Below are 17,100 nucleotides of genomic sequence, written 5' to 3'. Positions count from 1 at the left end.
CAGATTTGAAGTGCTGGGTGGGGGTGGAGCGTTAGCTTTGTAAATGGAGCTCCTGATGCTGACATCGAAACTGCGAAAATAATATCAAACGTTTGAGGGGAAGTTGATGAGGATGCTGGCAGCGAGCTTCACAAAGTGACAGAAGTTTTAAGCTTTTCCAGACCTTCCTAGGCATATAATTCATCCCAGTGGATATGGACTAGTCTGCATATTTAATGGAAGACACCACTGCTTTCCTTAGATGACTACTCAAAAGAGTATTGAAAGACAAAAAAAAAGGCAACAGGATTCAAGGGGCTGGAACAGGCTTAGTAATCATTGCTCTCTTGCCAGGTTTACGCTAAGCAGAGAGCCGGTGGCTCTATTGTCAAAAATTATGAATCAAGCTACTACTTTTAGACAAAGGATTTTTTTAAGAATCTTAATTGTTGCTGTGAATATTACTGTTATAATCTGATACTGAAATAAAACATCAGACTTGTCATCCGAAGAAATACAGTATAGTTCCTCGTGGTACACTACTTGATTTTAACCGACATGTGGCTGTTGTGTTTACTATTTGTTGCGTTTCTTATGTTATGATTGCACTTGCCCCTGGGAAACGCTGTCTCATTCTGCCCTGCAGAGCTGATGTATGGTTGGAATGACAATAAAGCTTTTGAATCTTGAATCTTGAATCTTGAATCTTGAATGTCCCTTCAGATAGAAAATCACAAAATATTCACCATGTTTTCTGAATTTTACTGGGGAACACTGTAATTAGAGGAATGATGGGCAACTTATTTATTCTTTGCCATCTGTTCAACATTAACTTAACCACGTGCACAAAATTTCCTTCGTAGAAGCAATGGCAAATAGTAGCAAGTTCAAAGTATAAAAGCTCCTCACAATATTCAACGTACAAAGAGATTTTGGGTGTTTTGTTACCATTTTCCTCTGTTGTTTTAGATCAAATATCTCCTCTTGAAGTTCTTGCTTTTGGGACTGGCAACTTAGATTGGCATCTGGATGAAGAAAGAATTCCACAGTAAAAATGAGAAATCAATCATTGTGTGGTGAACTACATATACCTGTCTGGACACGCCACCTCCCCCCCACCCCCCCCCCCCCCCCCCGACTGCTCCTGTGGCTCCTCCCACAGACCCCTGTATAAAGGTGATTGGAGGCACTGCTCCTCCCTCAGTCTCCAGGATGTTGTGTGATGGTCTCTTGCTGCTGATAATGCTCTCTTCCAGCCAATAAAAGCCTATCTCTCGCCTCACATCTCCGAGAGTTATTGATGGTGCATCACATTGTTTAATTTTGTTATCAAAGTTAGAAATATTAATAATGAACTAAAGTAGGAACATTCTTTAATAAAGGGCACAATGTTACTTCATTATAGTGGAAAGCATGCTCTTGTTTGCTGGTTGGATATCACTGACCGACAGTGTGATTAAATGGGACTACCAGTCAAATTATAGAAGTCACTAAAAACTCCTGATCCAAAATTCTTTGAATTCCTTGGCACATAGAATACATACAATAAACAGGAAGAAAGCAAAATTCATTGCCATCGAAGATCTGGTCCATTTTTTACTTGAATTTTCAGGAAGAAATTAAGAGAAGAGTCACAGAGTAAGACAATTCTCTTTGGCCCTCTTGGTCCTCGCTAATGATATCATCCTGTCTGTGAGTCCCAGCTGCCCATAATCAGTCTATAGCCCTCCCATCTCTTAGATGTTACAGTTCTACCTGTCTCAACCACTTCCTCTGGAAGCTCATTCTAGGTACTTACTACCCTCTATGTAAAGGGTTACCTCTCAGGTCTCTTTTAACCCTCTCCCTTCTTATCTTCTATCAGTGACCTCTAGTTTTGGACTCTCCAACCCTGGGGAAAATACAATGAATTTTCACCTTATTCATAACGCTCATGAGGTTACCACTCATTCTCCTATACTCCAAGGAATAAAGATCCAGTATGGCCAACATCTTCCTATAACTCTGGCCTTCTAGTCCAGGCAATTTTCTTGTAAATCTTCAGAGTATGGGGTTGAGGAGGGGTAAAAAGGATCAGTCATAATTGAATGGTGGAGCAGACTTGATGGGCCAAATGGTCTAATTCTGCTCCTATTTCTTATGGCTATAGTCTAAATCTCTTCTGCATTCTCTCCAGCTTGACAGAGTCTTTCCTATAGCAGGGTGACTGAAACTGAACACAATAATCCAAGTGCAGCCTTACCAATGACTTACATAACTGCAACATAATGTCCCTACTCTGAAAATCAATTCCCTTGCTGATGAAGGCCAGCATGCTGACCATCTTCATACCCTGCTTACTTGCACGGCCATCTTCAGTGAACCGTGTCCTTATACTCACAGGGCACTCTGTTTCACAACACTTGTGTGTACCCAGCCATGCACTGTCTAGGTCCTACTTTGGTTCGGATGTCCAAAATGCATCACCTCATCACTTCATCTAAGTTGAAATTCATTTGTCATTCCTCCCTAACTGATCAAGATTTCTTTGCAATTCATTGTAACATGCTCCACTATCACAAGACCCTGGAAGGAAGAGGAGGATCAGTTTAACTTTTGAATAAATCAAAATTCCCAGTACTGCAACTATCTAGCCAATTGGTGCCCAAAATTCACTGTTTTACATAAATATAGTGCAACCAGCCCAATTTTGGATCTTTTAGGCCATGGTATCAAACATTCACCCTTTCATTATAGTTTCCAAAATTACACCAATTTCTTGGTTCCACTCCTGGATTTTTGGTTCTTAGTGAATGAAAAGATTGGTGTGATTTTGCTCCAGGTCCTTTCATCATGTCAACAACTGGAAGGCAATATAACTCTTTCTTGCTGGAGGAGAAATTTCTTTTGATGTTTACCTTCTTGACACTTTTATCTACTCAATTTACTCCCATTCCCTCCTCTGCCTAGGGCTTGAAATTGTTAGCAGGGTATGTTTTCTCAGCTGCCAGTTGCTTTTTGATGTTTAGGTAAGCAGTCATTATTCATACATTGGCTTTGTCTTTGATTATTAATAGAATATTCTACTACAAGGATAACGTGAGTATAATCAAGAGCAGGAGTACTAACTTCCTTCTCTCTCACTAAGAAGATCTAATGTTAATTTGAGTAATCTTACTGTGAATTGAAATGAAATCAACATATCAAGCATTAAATCTTGAATTTTCCTATTATGCATGATATTCTCAATAAATAAACAAACTATTAACGATACTTTCAGGGATTTTAATGCAAATTCTCATTTTATATTCTCTCAAACTAAATGTAACAGTTTAGACTACAAGTAATAACTGCTTATAAATTTACATTGATGTAATTTATTAATCTTTGTGATCTAAGGACTTGTGGGGCCATGCTTTTCCAAGAATCATCTCTCCATAAGTCCATCACAACAAAGTACAATGTAGGAGAAATGGAGGCATGTGCAGCAGGTAAGGGGTTAATTGAAAATGATTTGAAACACATTCAGTTCACTGTTCCATTCGTAACGAAAATCAAGCTGTTACATAGCTTTAAACTACCCGCATATGCAAACACAACTTAGTGGTTGCCAGTATGAGTAACACAAGACATTGAGGTGTAAATTCATTAAGAAAGGTCTCAAAGTAAAATCAATCTCTGCATCTCAAATAACAGAATAATATAATTATATTTTAAGCCAATATAGGGCTTTGTGCTTTATTTAAATATTGATGAGCTACGGCCAGCCTGTTGTTAGCTGTATTCTCAATTAGGTTCTGAAAAGGAAATGCATTTTGAAAGAGTGTGACTGGGAGTTTACTGTCCATTGGGCTAAACATTTAAAGCAGGCTTTCGTAAGGGGGCAGAATTAGCAGCATCAATTACAGTTTAAATACAGAGCACTCTTGCAATCCAATTCTGTATTAGTTTCACAGAGGCACAGAAGTGTAGTGGTCACAGTAATGTTATTTCAGAGCCAGCTGTAAGATTGGGGTTCAATTCCTACTGTTGTCTGTAAGGAGTTTGTACATTCTTCTCTGACCACATGGGCTTCTTCCAGGTGTTTGGGTTGTCTCGCATATTACAAAGATGCTTGTTTAGGTTTAGTAAACTGTGAGCATATTAGGTTGGTGCCAGAAGCATGGAGACATTTGCGAATTACCCAGCACAATCCTTGCTAATCAGTAAATCTGAAGAGGACTTAAAAATTGGAGATGTGAATACTGAGGAAGATTGTAAAAGGGTACAACGGGATATAGATAATTTGGAAATAGGGGCAGAGAAATGGCAGATGGAGTTTAATCCAGGTAAGTGTGAGGTGAAGGGCTTTCAGAGGTCAAATGCAAGAAGATATACAGTAAGTGGCAGGACAGTTAGCGGCATTGATGTACAGAGGGATCTTGTGGTGCAAGACTATCGTGTTGCCCTTAAGGCATTTATTTAGCTTTATTACATTTTCACTTTAGTAATTCATTTGTAATTATTTTCTAGTTAAAGTTAGGGTTGGTAACTACGTTGCAGTTGTTGAAGGTAAATTCATTATCTGTGACGTAGTATCAGGGTATGTGATGACGTCACACCCGGTTTTGCCGTGTTTTGTGGGTAAGTGCTGGTTTGGAGAAACGGGAAGGTGGGTGCTTGCGTGAAAAGTTCCATTTCTACGCACTAAGAAGCATCATAGAAGCAATGCCGTAAGTTCATATGACTGTCGATATGTTGAAGTAAAAATGTTAACGCTGATTCTGTTAAAAGTTATGATGGTTGATAAAGTTTATTTTCTTCTGCTATTGAAAGCATTGCTGGAAAGTTTGTGTTGAAGTGTATGTAAAGCTATTGATGGTGTAGGTAGATTCCGACTGTATGTAATACTATATGTAATATAGTTTGTTGTAGTTTTACTTTTACAAGTACTTATGATGCAAGTGTGATTCCAAGAAGGAAACAAATACTGTATATATTTTTATTGTTTTATCAACAGTTTTCACCATATGTTAATGTGGAAGAGTGAACAGTAAACGGTTAATCTTACTGCGATCCTGCCTTCATTGACTTCGGTTTAACTTGGTGTTAGTTCAGAGTTTTTACACCCTGCATGAGAACACTACAACTATAATTCCTTGAAGGTGGCAATAAAAGTGGATAGGTTTGCAAAGAAGACATATAGCTTGCTTTCCTTCATTGTTTAGGACATAAATTTGGGAAGTCTAAAGCACCTGCATAAAATTTGGTTTGGGCCCCATTGGAGTAGTGTGTGGACTTCTAGTCTCCACAGAATGATAAGGTTTTGGTGAGGGTGCAGAAATTTTTCAGGAGGATTGGAATGAATTATCCATAGGAAATTGAACAAACTTACATTGTTTTCCCCAGGGGCATCGGAAGCTAAGGGATGCCCTGAAAGAAATATCTAAAATAATGAGAGGCACAAATAGGAAAGATAGTAAGTCTTTCCCCTGGTATGGAAATATCAAATACCATATGCATAGGTTTAAGGTGAGAGGGGGAATGGCTAAAGGAGACTGGTGTGGCAAGTTTTTTTTTCACACAGTGAGTGATATACGCCTGGAAGGTGTTGCCAGGGGAGATGGTAGAAACAAATACAATTGCAACATTTCAAAGGCATTAAGACAGACTCATGATCAGACAGAAACAAGAGGAATATAAACCGTGTGCAGGCAGATATTATTATTAGTTCAGATCGGCTGATTGATGGTATGTTGAATGGACTGTTCTGTCAGCTCAGTGACTAATACGTGGCATACTTTCATTTTATTCTAACTATTCTAAAAATCTGCATGACACTGGAAAAGAACCGTAGTAAATTATTGTTTTAAGTGTATTTTGTTACACTTATGAACTGAATCAGAATCAGCATGATACTTTTAGCATCTCAAGAGAAATATTTAAATAGCACATAACTTCTCAAAATATCATCTCAGCTTCTAAAATACTACAATAACAAGCAGCCTTTTTGATTCTGACACTTTCTGATTTCCATCCACAGTAAGGTCATTGATCATCATTTTGCTTGTTGTACATTTCTCAGGGCTGTTCTCATCTTGAACAAAGTGATCTTATTGCAACATATCCACACCCTGGAAAAAAATTACTCAGATCCTGTCTGGTGAAACTTCTCTCTGCTAATGGGCCAGTGCCATTTTCTGTTAATTACTGATCCTAAGTCACATCAAGGAACACCCCCACTTCACTGAAATCTGTTCCACAGGAAGTGGTTCCTCCTGTTCTCAGTGTGTGAGTGCTCCACAGTTGTAATTAAAAACAACACAGTTGAAATGTATCTGCAAGAGGAACCAAATGATGGCTATTACTCCACTAATTAAACAAAAATACTTAACTATCTGAGGTTGAAACATATTACTCATTTTATGAAATTCATTTTGCATAGTAAGTAGCCCCTGATTTCTAATTATTATTACATACTTGCTGAATAAAATTACAATTACATGCATTTTAAATTAGAACATAGAACTGTACAGCCCAATACAAGCCCTTCAGCCCACAGTTATGCTAACCCTTTAACCTCCACCAAGGTCAATATATCAAATTAACCCAATAGTGGCAAAGCACGAGTAAATTCCAAATATATTTTCTATATATAAAGGGGAAAATGAATGTATTGCAAGAATAAAATAGAATGTCAGCTTCCATTGTTGATAGAAATGCACTTCAGAACTTTCTTTTGCTCATTGGGAGAAGGGAGAAGAGAGATTATCCAGGGTGGGTGGGGTCTTCAATTATGCTGACTGCTTTACCAAGGCAGTGAAAAGTACAGAGTTGTCTTCACAGCCCTCTGCAGTGTTTTGCAGTTGCAATCAGAATAGTTGCCATACTAAGCTGTGATGCATCCAGATAGGATGCATTCTGGGGTGCGTTGATAAAAATTGGTCAGGATCAATGGGGACCTGGCATTTTTCTTTAGCTTCCTGTGGAAGTAGAGCACTGGAGAACTTCCTTGGCCATGGTGTCAGTGTGTTTGGACCAGGGCTGTTTATTGGTGATGTTCATTCCAAGGAATTTGAAGCTCTCAAAACACTCGACCTCAGCACTGTTGATGTAAGCAGCAGCATGTGTACTGCCCCCTTCCTGAAGTCAAATGACCAGTTCTTTTGTTTTGCCGACATTGAATGTTGTCATGAAACCATGTCACTAGACTCTCTGTCTCCTTCCTTCCTGACTCACTGTTATTTGTATTACAGCCCACTATACTTGCATCATCTGCAGATTCGAGATGGAGTTAGAGCAGCCCATACAGCGGTGAGAGTACAGGGAGCAGGAGAGTGAGCCGAGGATGCAGTCTTCTGAGATGCCAGTGTTATAATTATTTGCGACAGAGGAGTTGCACCCTGTTTGCAACCTATAGGTCAGGAAGTCAAGGACCCAATTGAAAAGGAAGATGTTGAGTCCCAAGTGTAAGAGTTTGGATGTATTTTGCTTGATCATAGTATTGAAGGCAGACCTGTTGTCAATAAGCAATAGACTAATATAGTTGTGTTTACTGTCCAGATGCTCGATTCCAGAGATGTGTGTAGGACCAGGTCAATGGTATCTGCCATAGACCCTGTTTCGGCTGCAGGCAAATAGCAATGGGCTGATGCTGGAGTTAATGTTTCCCATGTCCAGCCTCTCCAAGTACTTCATGATGGTAGATATGTGAGCCTTTCTGGGGGCTGACTCCTCTGAAGACTGATATTATTATGGATTTTTGATGCATTGGAGGCTGTCAGGGTGGGTGAATGCAGTCCCTTCCTCTTCTGTTCAAAGCATGCATTGAGTGCGTTAAGCTCACTGGGAAGTGATGCATTATTGTTGGCGATTCTGCCCGACTTCATTTTCTAACCCATACTGGCCGGCTAACGTTAGACTTCCAGGCCAAGTGTCCTGAGCTCAAATCTGGCTGGGTTCCAAACTGGGCAGCTGTGGCAACTGTGCGGAAGAAAGGCCTGGCAATCTACTTCTGTATCTTGCCACGAAAACCCTATGGACAACTACACTATCCATAGGGTTGCCTGAGTCGACAATGAGTTGTCGGCACACATCAACAATAACGATAGCATTTAAGCCCTTCCATAACTGATGAATGGTCTGGGACTCAATTTTGTCACTTGGCATCCATGATAGCTTCATGGAGGTCGTGTCAAAGGGCTACGTCCAGATTACGCCGGACAAATCCGTAACCGAATCTTTTTCTCTTCGTTTTTACCCTCTGTCCACACTAAAGTGGCATTTTCGTCCCCCGAAACTGGAGCTTTTCAGAAACGCTTTCCAGAGCGTGTACCTTTGAAAATGCTGGATTAGCCGGATCAGTGTGGACGGGGTAACCGGAGACTTCTGAAAACGCTGTCAGATGGCAGCGCACTATTTCATTGTTTTCCTGAATGCAACCTAACAATTGCAGAACAGACGGCAATGAGACTGACGCCGGAAGAGTTAGAAATGTACTCACCAAATAATTTGACCCATAACTTACTGAATAAATAAGTATAACACACATAAAATGCTGGTGGAACACAGCAGGCCAGGCAGCATCTATAGGGAGAAGCGCTGTCGACGTTTCGGGCCGAGACCCTTCGTTAGGACTATCCAAAAGGAAAGATAGTAAGAGATTTGAAAGTAGTGGAGGGAGGGGGAAATGTGAAATGATAGGAGAAGACCGGAGGTATGAAGCTAAGAGCGGGAAAGGTGATTGGCGAAAGTGATACAGAGCTGGAGAAGGGAAAGGATCATGGGACGGGAGGCCTCAGGAGAAAGAAAGGGGGGGGGAGCACCTGAGGGAGATGGAGAACAGGTAAACAACTAAATATGTCAGGGATGGGGTAAGAAGGGGAGGAGGGGCATTAACGGAAGTTAGAGAAGTCAATGTCCATGCCATCAGGTTGGAGGCTACCCAGCCGGTATATAAGGTGTTGTTCCTCCAATCTGAGTTTGGATTCATTTTGACAATAGAGGAGGCCATGGATAGACATATCAGAATGGGAATGGGACGTGGAATTAAAATGTGTGGCCACTGGGAGATCCTGCTTTTTCTGGTGGACCGAGGGTAGGTGTTCAGCGAAACAGTCTCCCAGTCTGCGTTGGGTCTCACCAATATATAAAAGGCCACACCAGGAGCACCGGACGCAGTATACCACACCAGCCGACTCACAGGTGAAGTGTCGCCTCACCTGGAAGGACTGTCTGGGGCCCTGAATGGTGGTGAGGGAGGAAGTGTAAGGGCAGGTGTAGCACTTGTTCCATTTACAAGGATAAGTGCCGGGGGGAGATCGGTGGGAAGGGATGGGGGAGACGAGTGGACAAGGGAGTCGCGGAGGGAGAGATCCCTGCAAAAAGCAGAAAGTGGGGGGGAAGAGAAAAATGTGTTTGGTAGTGGGATCCCGTTGGAGGTGGCGGAAGTTACGGAGAATTATATGTTGAACCTGGAGGCTGGTGGGGTGGTAGGTAAGGACAAGGGGAACCTTATCCCGAGTGGGGTGGCGGGTGGATGGGGTGTGGGCAGATGTGCGGGAAATGGGAGAGATGCGTTTGAGAGCAGAGTTGATGGTGGACGAAGGGAAGCCCCTTTGTTTAAAAAAGGAAGACATCTCCTTCGTCCTGAAATGAAAAGCTTCAGCTTGCTCCTGCCCCACTGAACTCATTTCTGCATACCTTGACTCTGTCTTATCCCCCCTTGTTTAATCTCTTCCCACCTATTTTCGTGACACTTCTCATGCTTTGAATTTTTTCAATGAATTTAAATTCCCTGGCCCCACCATCTTATTTTCACCATGGACGCCCAGTCCCTATTTACCTCCATCCCCCACCGAGATAGTCTTAAAGCTCTTCGCTTTTTTTTGGATTCCAGACCTAACCAATTCCCCTCCACCACCACTCTCCTCCATCTAGCGGAAATAGTTCTTACTCTCAATAATTTCTCCTTTGGCTCCTCCCACTTCTTCCAAACCAAGGGTACCAAGGTAGCCATGGGCACCCGTATGGGTCCCAGTTATGCCTGCCTTTTTGTTGGCTTTGTGGAATAGTCCATGTTCCAAGTCTATACGGGTATCCATCCCCCTCTTTTCCTTCGCTACATCAACAACTGCATTGGTGCTGCCTCCTGCACGCATGCTGAGCTCGTCGACTTCATTAACTTTGCCTCCAACTTTCACCCTGCCCTCAAATTTACCTGGTCCATTTCCGACACCTCTCTCCCCTTTCTTGATCTTTCTGTCTCCATCTCTGGAGACAGCCTATCTACTGATATCTACTATAAGCCTACAGACTCTCACAGCTACCTGGACTATTCCTCTTCCCACCCTGTCTCTTGCAAAAAGGCTATCCCCTTCTCACAATTCCTCCGTCTCCACCGTATCTGCTCTCAGGATGAGGCTTTTCATTCCAGGATGAAAGAGATGTCTTCCTTTTTTAAACAAAGGGGCTTCCCTTCTTCCACCATCAACTCTGCTGTCAAACGCATCTCTCCCATTTCCTGCACATCTGTCCTCACCCCATCCGCCCACCACCCCACTCAGGATAGGGTTCCCCTTGTCCTCACCTACCACCCCCCCAGCCTCCAGGTCCAACGTATAATTCTCCGTAACTTCCGCCACCTCCAACGGGATTCCACTACCAAGCATATCTTTCCCTCCTCCCCCCCTTCTGCTTTCCGCAGGGATCGCTCCCTACGCGACTCCCTTGTCCACTCGTCCCCCCAATCCCTTCCCAACGATCTCCCTCCTGGCACTTATCCTTGTAAGCAGAACAAGTGCTACACCTGCCCTTACACTTCCTCCGTCACCACCATTCAGGGCCCCAGACAGTCCTTCCAGGTGAGGTGACACTTCACCTGTGAGTCGGCTGGTGTGGTATACTGAGTCTGGTGCTTCCGGTGTGGCCTTTTATATATTGGCGAGACCTGACGCAGACTGGGAGACCGTTTCGCTGAACACCTACCCTCGGTCTGCCAGAAAAAGCAGGATCTCCTAGTGGCCACACATTTTAATTCCACGTCCCATTCCCATTCTGATATGTCTATCCATGGCCTCCTCTATCGTCAAAATGAATCCAAACTCAGATTGGAGGAACAACATCTTATATACCGGCTGGGTAGCCTCCAACCTGATGGCATGAACATTGACCTCTAACTTCTGTTAATGCCCCTCCTCCCCTTCTTACCCCATCCCTGACATATTCAGTTGTTTGCCTGTTCTCCATCTCCCTCTGGTGCTCCCCCCCCCCCTTCTTTCTCCTGAGGCCTCCCGTCCCATGATCCTTTCCCTTCTCCAGCTCTGTATCACTTTTGCCAATCACCTTTCCAGCTCTTAGCTTCATCCCACCCCCTCCGGTCTTCTCCTATCGTTTCGCATTTCCCCCCCCCCCCCACTACTTTCAAATCTCTTACTATCTTTCCTTTTGGATAGTCCTGACGAAGGGTCTTAGCCCGAAACGTCGATAGCGCTTCTCCCTATAGATACTGCCTGGCCTGCTGTGTTCCACCAGCATTTTGTGTGTGTCGTTGTTTGAATTTCCAGCATCTGCAGATTTCCTTGTGTTTGCTGAATAAATAAGTATACTCACTTTGCCCTGTTTTTTGTCCTTGCTTGTATGAAGGTGGTTTACCTATTTATGCAAGTACTTCTCTGACAATAGATGTGTAACAGCCTAATGTAACATTATATGGAAATACAGGATAACACTGACGCAGACATGTTTTATACATTTAACAAGGTGCTTTATTAATGCAACAGAGTTAGTCAGTTTTTCAATGTTTGTTGTCAGTCAGGTCAATCTGTCCGTGAACTCCCTGTAAGTTGCCTCCATGCGCTCCAGTTTTTTTTTGCTTTTAAGTTCTCCTGCGCGACAGCCAACTGCTGTTTGTCATTTTAAGTTTTTCTAGTCTGTAACTCCACAAACGCGCACTTCCACAGTGAGATTCAACACCAAACATGTCGCTTGTTTTCAGTAGATTTGTCCGGTGCATGCGCAGTAGGAGGAGATACATTGAAATCTCTGTTTCAATGAGGACAGAGATATTTTTAAAAACGCGTAGTGCGGACGCCTATCACTTTTAAGTAGGCACTAAAAGTATTGAGTGGCACAATCAGCAAACAAGAAACTGCCTATCCCAGCACCTTTCAAACCTTCGTTAGGGACTTCAGTCAGGAAGAAATCTCCACCCAATTATTATTAACATATAACCTGCATTACCAGGGCTCACAAGTCACTCGGCCAATGCTATACCACAATTAGGAATACCTACCGTTCCATGCCTAGACGGCATTTCGTGAAAACTGATCATTTGGCTCTCCTCTTCCTACTTGCATACATGCAGAGGCTAAAGAGCAAGTCTCCAGAATTAAGGACAAGAAAAGGAGGTCGTGGTGGGTAGAGAAGGGTCTGTGAGTTTGCTTTGAGTCAGTGGACTGAGTCGTGTTCAAGGACTCATCAGAACCTGAATGAATACACCAGAATTGTAAAAGACTTTATAAAAACAGTCAAGATGAGTGTGTCCCAACAAATTGATTCAGTCTTTCCCAACCAGAAGCCCTGGATGAACCATGAGATCCCCAATTTTCTGAGGGCCAGATCAGTGGCATTAATTTCTGGTGGCCAAGTACAATACAAGAAGCCCAGGTACAATCTCCAAAAAGTCTTCTCATTTGTGAAGTGGCAACTCCAGACCAAACATGAATCACTGAAAGATGCTTGATTACGGTGGCAGGATTTGAATGCTACTACCACTTACAAAGTGAAATGATGCGACATGGGAGTCAATGAGGTTTAACTCCCAAAGGAACTCAATGCCTTTGAAAATCACTTTGAGCATCAAAGTATGGAAACACCTTCATGAATTCTCACAGCCTTCGATGATCCTGTGATTTCAGACTCTGAGCTGACATGAGGGTCAACACACAGAAAATATCTGGTCCAGACAGAAATGCCTGTGCTGATCAACTGGCTGGAATGTTCACTGATATCTTTAACCTCTTGCTTCGGCACTCTGAAGTACCCACCTGTATCAAGAGGGCTTCAATTATACCGGAGCCTAAAACAAATGTGGTAGCCTACCTCAACGACTATTGTCCAGCAGCACATTCATCCACTGTGATGAAGTGCTTTAAGAGGTTGGTGATGAAAGATATCAACTCCTGCCTAAGAAGCAACTTGAATCCTCTCCAAGTTGTCTACCGTCACAGGAGGTGAACACCAGATACCATTTCATTGGCTCTTCAATCAAACCCTGTAATATCTGACAGTGAAGGTGCATCCAGTATATCAGGATGATTTTCATTGATTACAATTCAGCATTCAGTAGTGTCATCCCCTGAAAACTACTCAATAAGCTTCAAGACCGAGGCCTCAATACCTCCTCGTGTGACTGGCACCTTGATTTCCCTACTTACAGACCCCAGTCAGTTTGGATTGGCAACAACATCTCCTCTACAATCTCTATCAGTACAGGTGGACCTCAAGGTTGTGCAATTAGCCTCCTGCTCTACTCGCTTTGTACTTAAGACTCTGAGCTCAGTACAGTTCCAATGCCATATTTAAGTTTTCTGATGACTCCACTGTCATTCACAGGAGGTGACAGATCAGCATATAGGAGGGAGACTGAAAATCAGGATGAATGGTGTCATAACAACAACCTCTCATTCTGGGTGAACTCAGCAGGTCGGGCGGCATCCATTGAGAGGAACAGTCAACGTCTCGGCCCGTTGGCTGCTCCTTTCAACGGATGCTGCCCGACCTGCTGAGTTCATCCAGCTTGTTGGTATGTGTTTATTTGACCACAGCATCTGCAGTGTACTTTGCGTTAACCTCTCATTCAACGTCAGCAAGACTAAGGAGATGAGCATTGACTTCAGAAAGAGGAAACTGGAGGTCTATGAGCCAGTTCTTATTAAGGGATCAGAGGTAGATATGGTCAGCACTTTAAATTCCTCGGTGTTATTATTTCAGAAGATTAGTCCTGGGTCCAGCACACAAGTGCTATTATGAAGAGAGCATGGCAGCGTTTTCACTTTCTTAGAGGGTAGTGAAGATCAGCATGTCATCTAAAACTTTGACAATAGATGTGCAGTGGAGAGTATACTGACTGGTTGCATCAAGCCTGGTGTGGAATCACCAATGCCTTTGAATGGAAATACTAACATAAAAGTGGTGTATATTGCTCGGTCCATCATGGATAAAGCCCTCCCCACCATTGAGCCCATATACATGGAATGCTGACACAGGAAAGCAGCATCCATCAGCAGGGACCCCCACCATCCAGGCTCTGCTCTCGTATTGCCGATGCCATCAGGAAGAAGGTACAGGAGCCTCAGGACCCACATCACCAAGTTCAACCATTAGGCTCTCAAACCAGAGGGGATAACTTCACTCAAATTCACTCAGCCCATTACTGAACTGTTCCCACAACTTATGGTTGACTTTCAAGTAATCTTCATCTCATATTTTCAAGTTGCTTATATATTTATTATTGTTATTTTTTAAAATCTCAACTCAGGCTGGTAAAACCTGAGGTACTGGCATAGCCAGCACACTCACTGCTCAATTGCTAGGAACTGTCAAACTATTCTAGTAGTGTTTAATATTGTGGCTTTCTGGGGATGAGTTATTAACTTCAAACTTTCTGCATAATCACTCAAAGAGTTGAACTGCATGTACATGTAACGAGAGCTGTACAACTCATCTCCTTCTACCTTAGGCCACAAATTTATCAATCACCCTTTGTAACATCTTTTCTGCTCTTCTGTAAGTATATTGTGGTTATCTAAAAGGGTGATGATTAGTTGTGAGATGCATGATGTTACAATTTTATATATAGTCTGTAAACAAATATTAGGATGGTATTTTGATGAGTCATTTGTGATTTCTCCTTTTAAGTAAGTGATACATTTTATCTTCTGTCAAAAATTCAGACACATTTTCAGGATTTTTAAGAAAATTGTTAATATGTGGAAATAACTTGGAAAATGGCTAGCTTGGGTGATTGATGTTTGGTTTGAGTTGTTCTCCGATCTTAGCAATCCATTCGCAAAAGTTTTTTCACCATGCTTTTCAGTTGATTGATAAGTATATAAAGGAGGACACACCACAAGTGAACACACCACTAGCACACTGATGATGTCTCCTTGTATGGTGATGAAACGTTTCCAAATGGATTGCCTAGATTGGAGAACAACTCAACTCAACCATTGCTAATATGCATTAACAGGTATGTATGAAGGCAAGTAAATTTGATATTCCAGTAAGTATTTTTCCAGATGTGGGTAATTTTTTAACCACTTTTAGCACATCCATTGTAACTTCAAGTCCTTGCCTGTCTTCAATTATGTGAGTGCATTCTTTTTCCTCCCTATTATCATTGTTGTTTTTTCTCTTTCTTTTTGTGTTTGCAGTTTGTTGTTTTTTGCACTTTGGTTGTTTGTCTGTTCTGTTGGGTGTAGTCTTTCACTGATACTTTTGTGCTTGTATTCTAATGAATATCCACATGAAAATGAATCTCAGGATTATAGGTAGTGACATATATGAACTTTGATAATAAATTCACTTTGAAGTTTGTACTTTGAACTTTGGTATAATAATGGTTGAGGAGACTTAGGCCTCATGCTAGTAGTAACATAGAAATATAGAAAACCTACAGCACAATTCAGGCCCTTCGGTCCACAAAGTTGTGCAGAACATGTCCCTACCTTAGAAATTACTAGGCTTACCCATAGCCCTCTATTTTTCTAAGCTCCAAGTACCTATCCAAAAGTCTCTTAAAAGACCCCATGGTATCCGCCTGCACCACTGCTGCCACCCACTCACCCTCTCTGAGTAAAAGACTTACCCCTGACATCTCCTGTGTTCCTACTCCCCAGAACCTTAAACTTGTGGCAACCATTTCAGCCCTGGGTAAAAGCCTCTGACTATCCACAAGATCAATGCCTCTCATCATCTTATACACCTCTATCAGATAACCCCTCATCCTCCGTCATTCCAAGGAGATAAGGCCGAGTTCACTCAACCTATTCTCATAAGGCATGCTTCCCAATCCAGGCAACATCCTTGTAAATCTCCTCTGCACCCTTTCTATGGCTTCCACATCCTTCCTGTAGTGAAGCGACCAGAACTGAGCACAGTACTCCAAGTGGGATCTGACCAGGGTCCTATATAGCTGCAACATTACCTCTGGGCTCCTAAATTCAATTCCACTATTGATGAAGGCCAATACTCCGTATACCTTCTTAACCACAGAGTCAACCTGCACAGCTGCTTTGAGCATCCTATGGACTCGGACCTCAAGATCTCTCTGATCCTCCACACTGCCAAGAGTCTTACTATTAATACTATATTCTGCCATCATATTTGATCTACCAAAATGATCAACCACACTTATCTGGGTTGAACTCCACCTACCACTTCTCAGCCCAGTTTTACATCCTATCAATGTCCCGCTGTAACCTCTGACAGCCCTGCACGCTATCCACAACATCCTCAACTTTTGTGTCATCAGCAAACTTATTAACTCATCCCTCCACTTCCTCATCCAGGTCATTTATAAAAATCACGAAGAGTGAGGGTCCCAGAACAGATCCCTGAGGCACTTTACTGGTGACCGACTGGTGAATTAGAAGTTACAGAACTTCTAATTCAACTGCACATTGAAATGAAACGTGCATCTGAACTTCAAACATTATTAAGTATATCTTCAATAACTACATGGTTTTCATACATTTCTGAAATCACATTCTCAGGTCTTTGAACTTTACAGTTCAGGACAACAAGTAGCAGAATTTTGACCTCAGATGTGTTTTCCAAGTCTACTGAAAATTTCAAGTTAGACATTAGAAGCAAAGCATTATAATGAACTACTTGTTAATTGATTGCAAAGCCACAATTAATCTTCGTGCATATGAATCACTGTTTTAGAACATAGGGCATCAAGCAATACAGGACACAACCAGGCACTTCAACCAGCAATGATCTGTCAGACTTATTATATTAGTAATGAAATGTCCAACTACTCTAATCCCTCCTGTCTACACAATGCTTTCATCCTTTCATTTCCTCCACATTCATGTACCTATCTGTGAGCATCTTGAATGCTTCTTTTGTATTTGCCTCCACCCCAGGCAGCACATC

General features: G+C 42.2%; 1 protein-coding gene across 5 annotated transcripts in view; it reads right to left on the bottom strand.

Annotated features, from left to right (window-relative positions):
- The window catches only part of LOC132405624 (uncharacterized), a 151,353-nt gene that overhangs the window by 46,511 nt on the left and 87,742 nt on the right, over nt 1–17,100 (bottom strand). For all 5 annotated transcript variants that reach the window (XM_059990580.1, XM_059990579.1, XM_059990581.1 and 2 more), the window contains one exon: nt 928–1,004. In XM_059990580.1, coding sequence (XP_059846563.1) covers nt 928–1,004 — 77 coding nt within the window. The remainder of the gene's footprint in view (nt 1–927; nt 1,005–17,100) is intronic.

Source organism: Hypanus sabinus, chromosome 15, assembly GCF_030144855.1.
Source record: "Hypanus sabinus isolate sHypSab1 chromosome 15, sHypSab1.hap1, whole genome shotgun sequence".
NCBI classification, from domain to species: Eukaryota; Metazoa; Chordata; class Chondrichthyes; order Myliobatiformes; family Dasyatidae; genus Hypanus; species Hypanus sabinus.
Note: the sequence above shows the minus strand (reverse complement) of the source record. Positions and strands in the feature narration are given on the sequence as shown.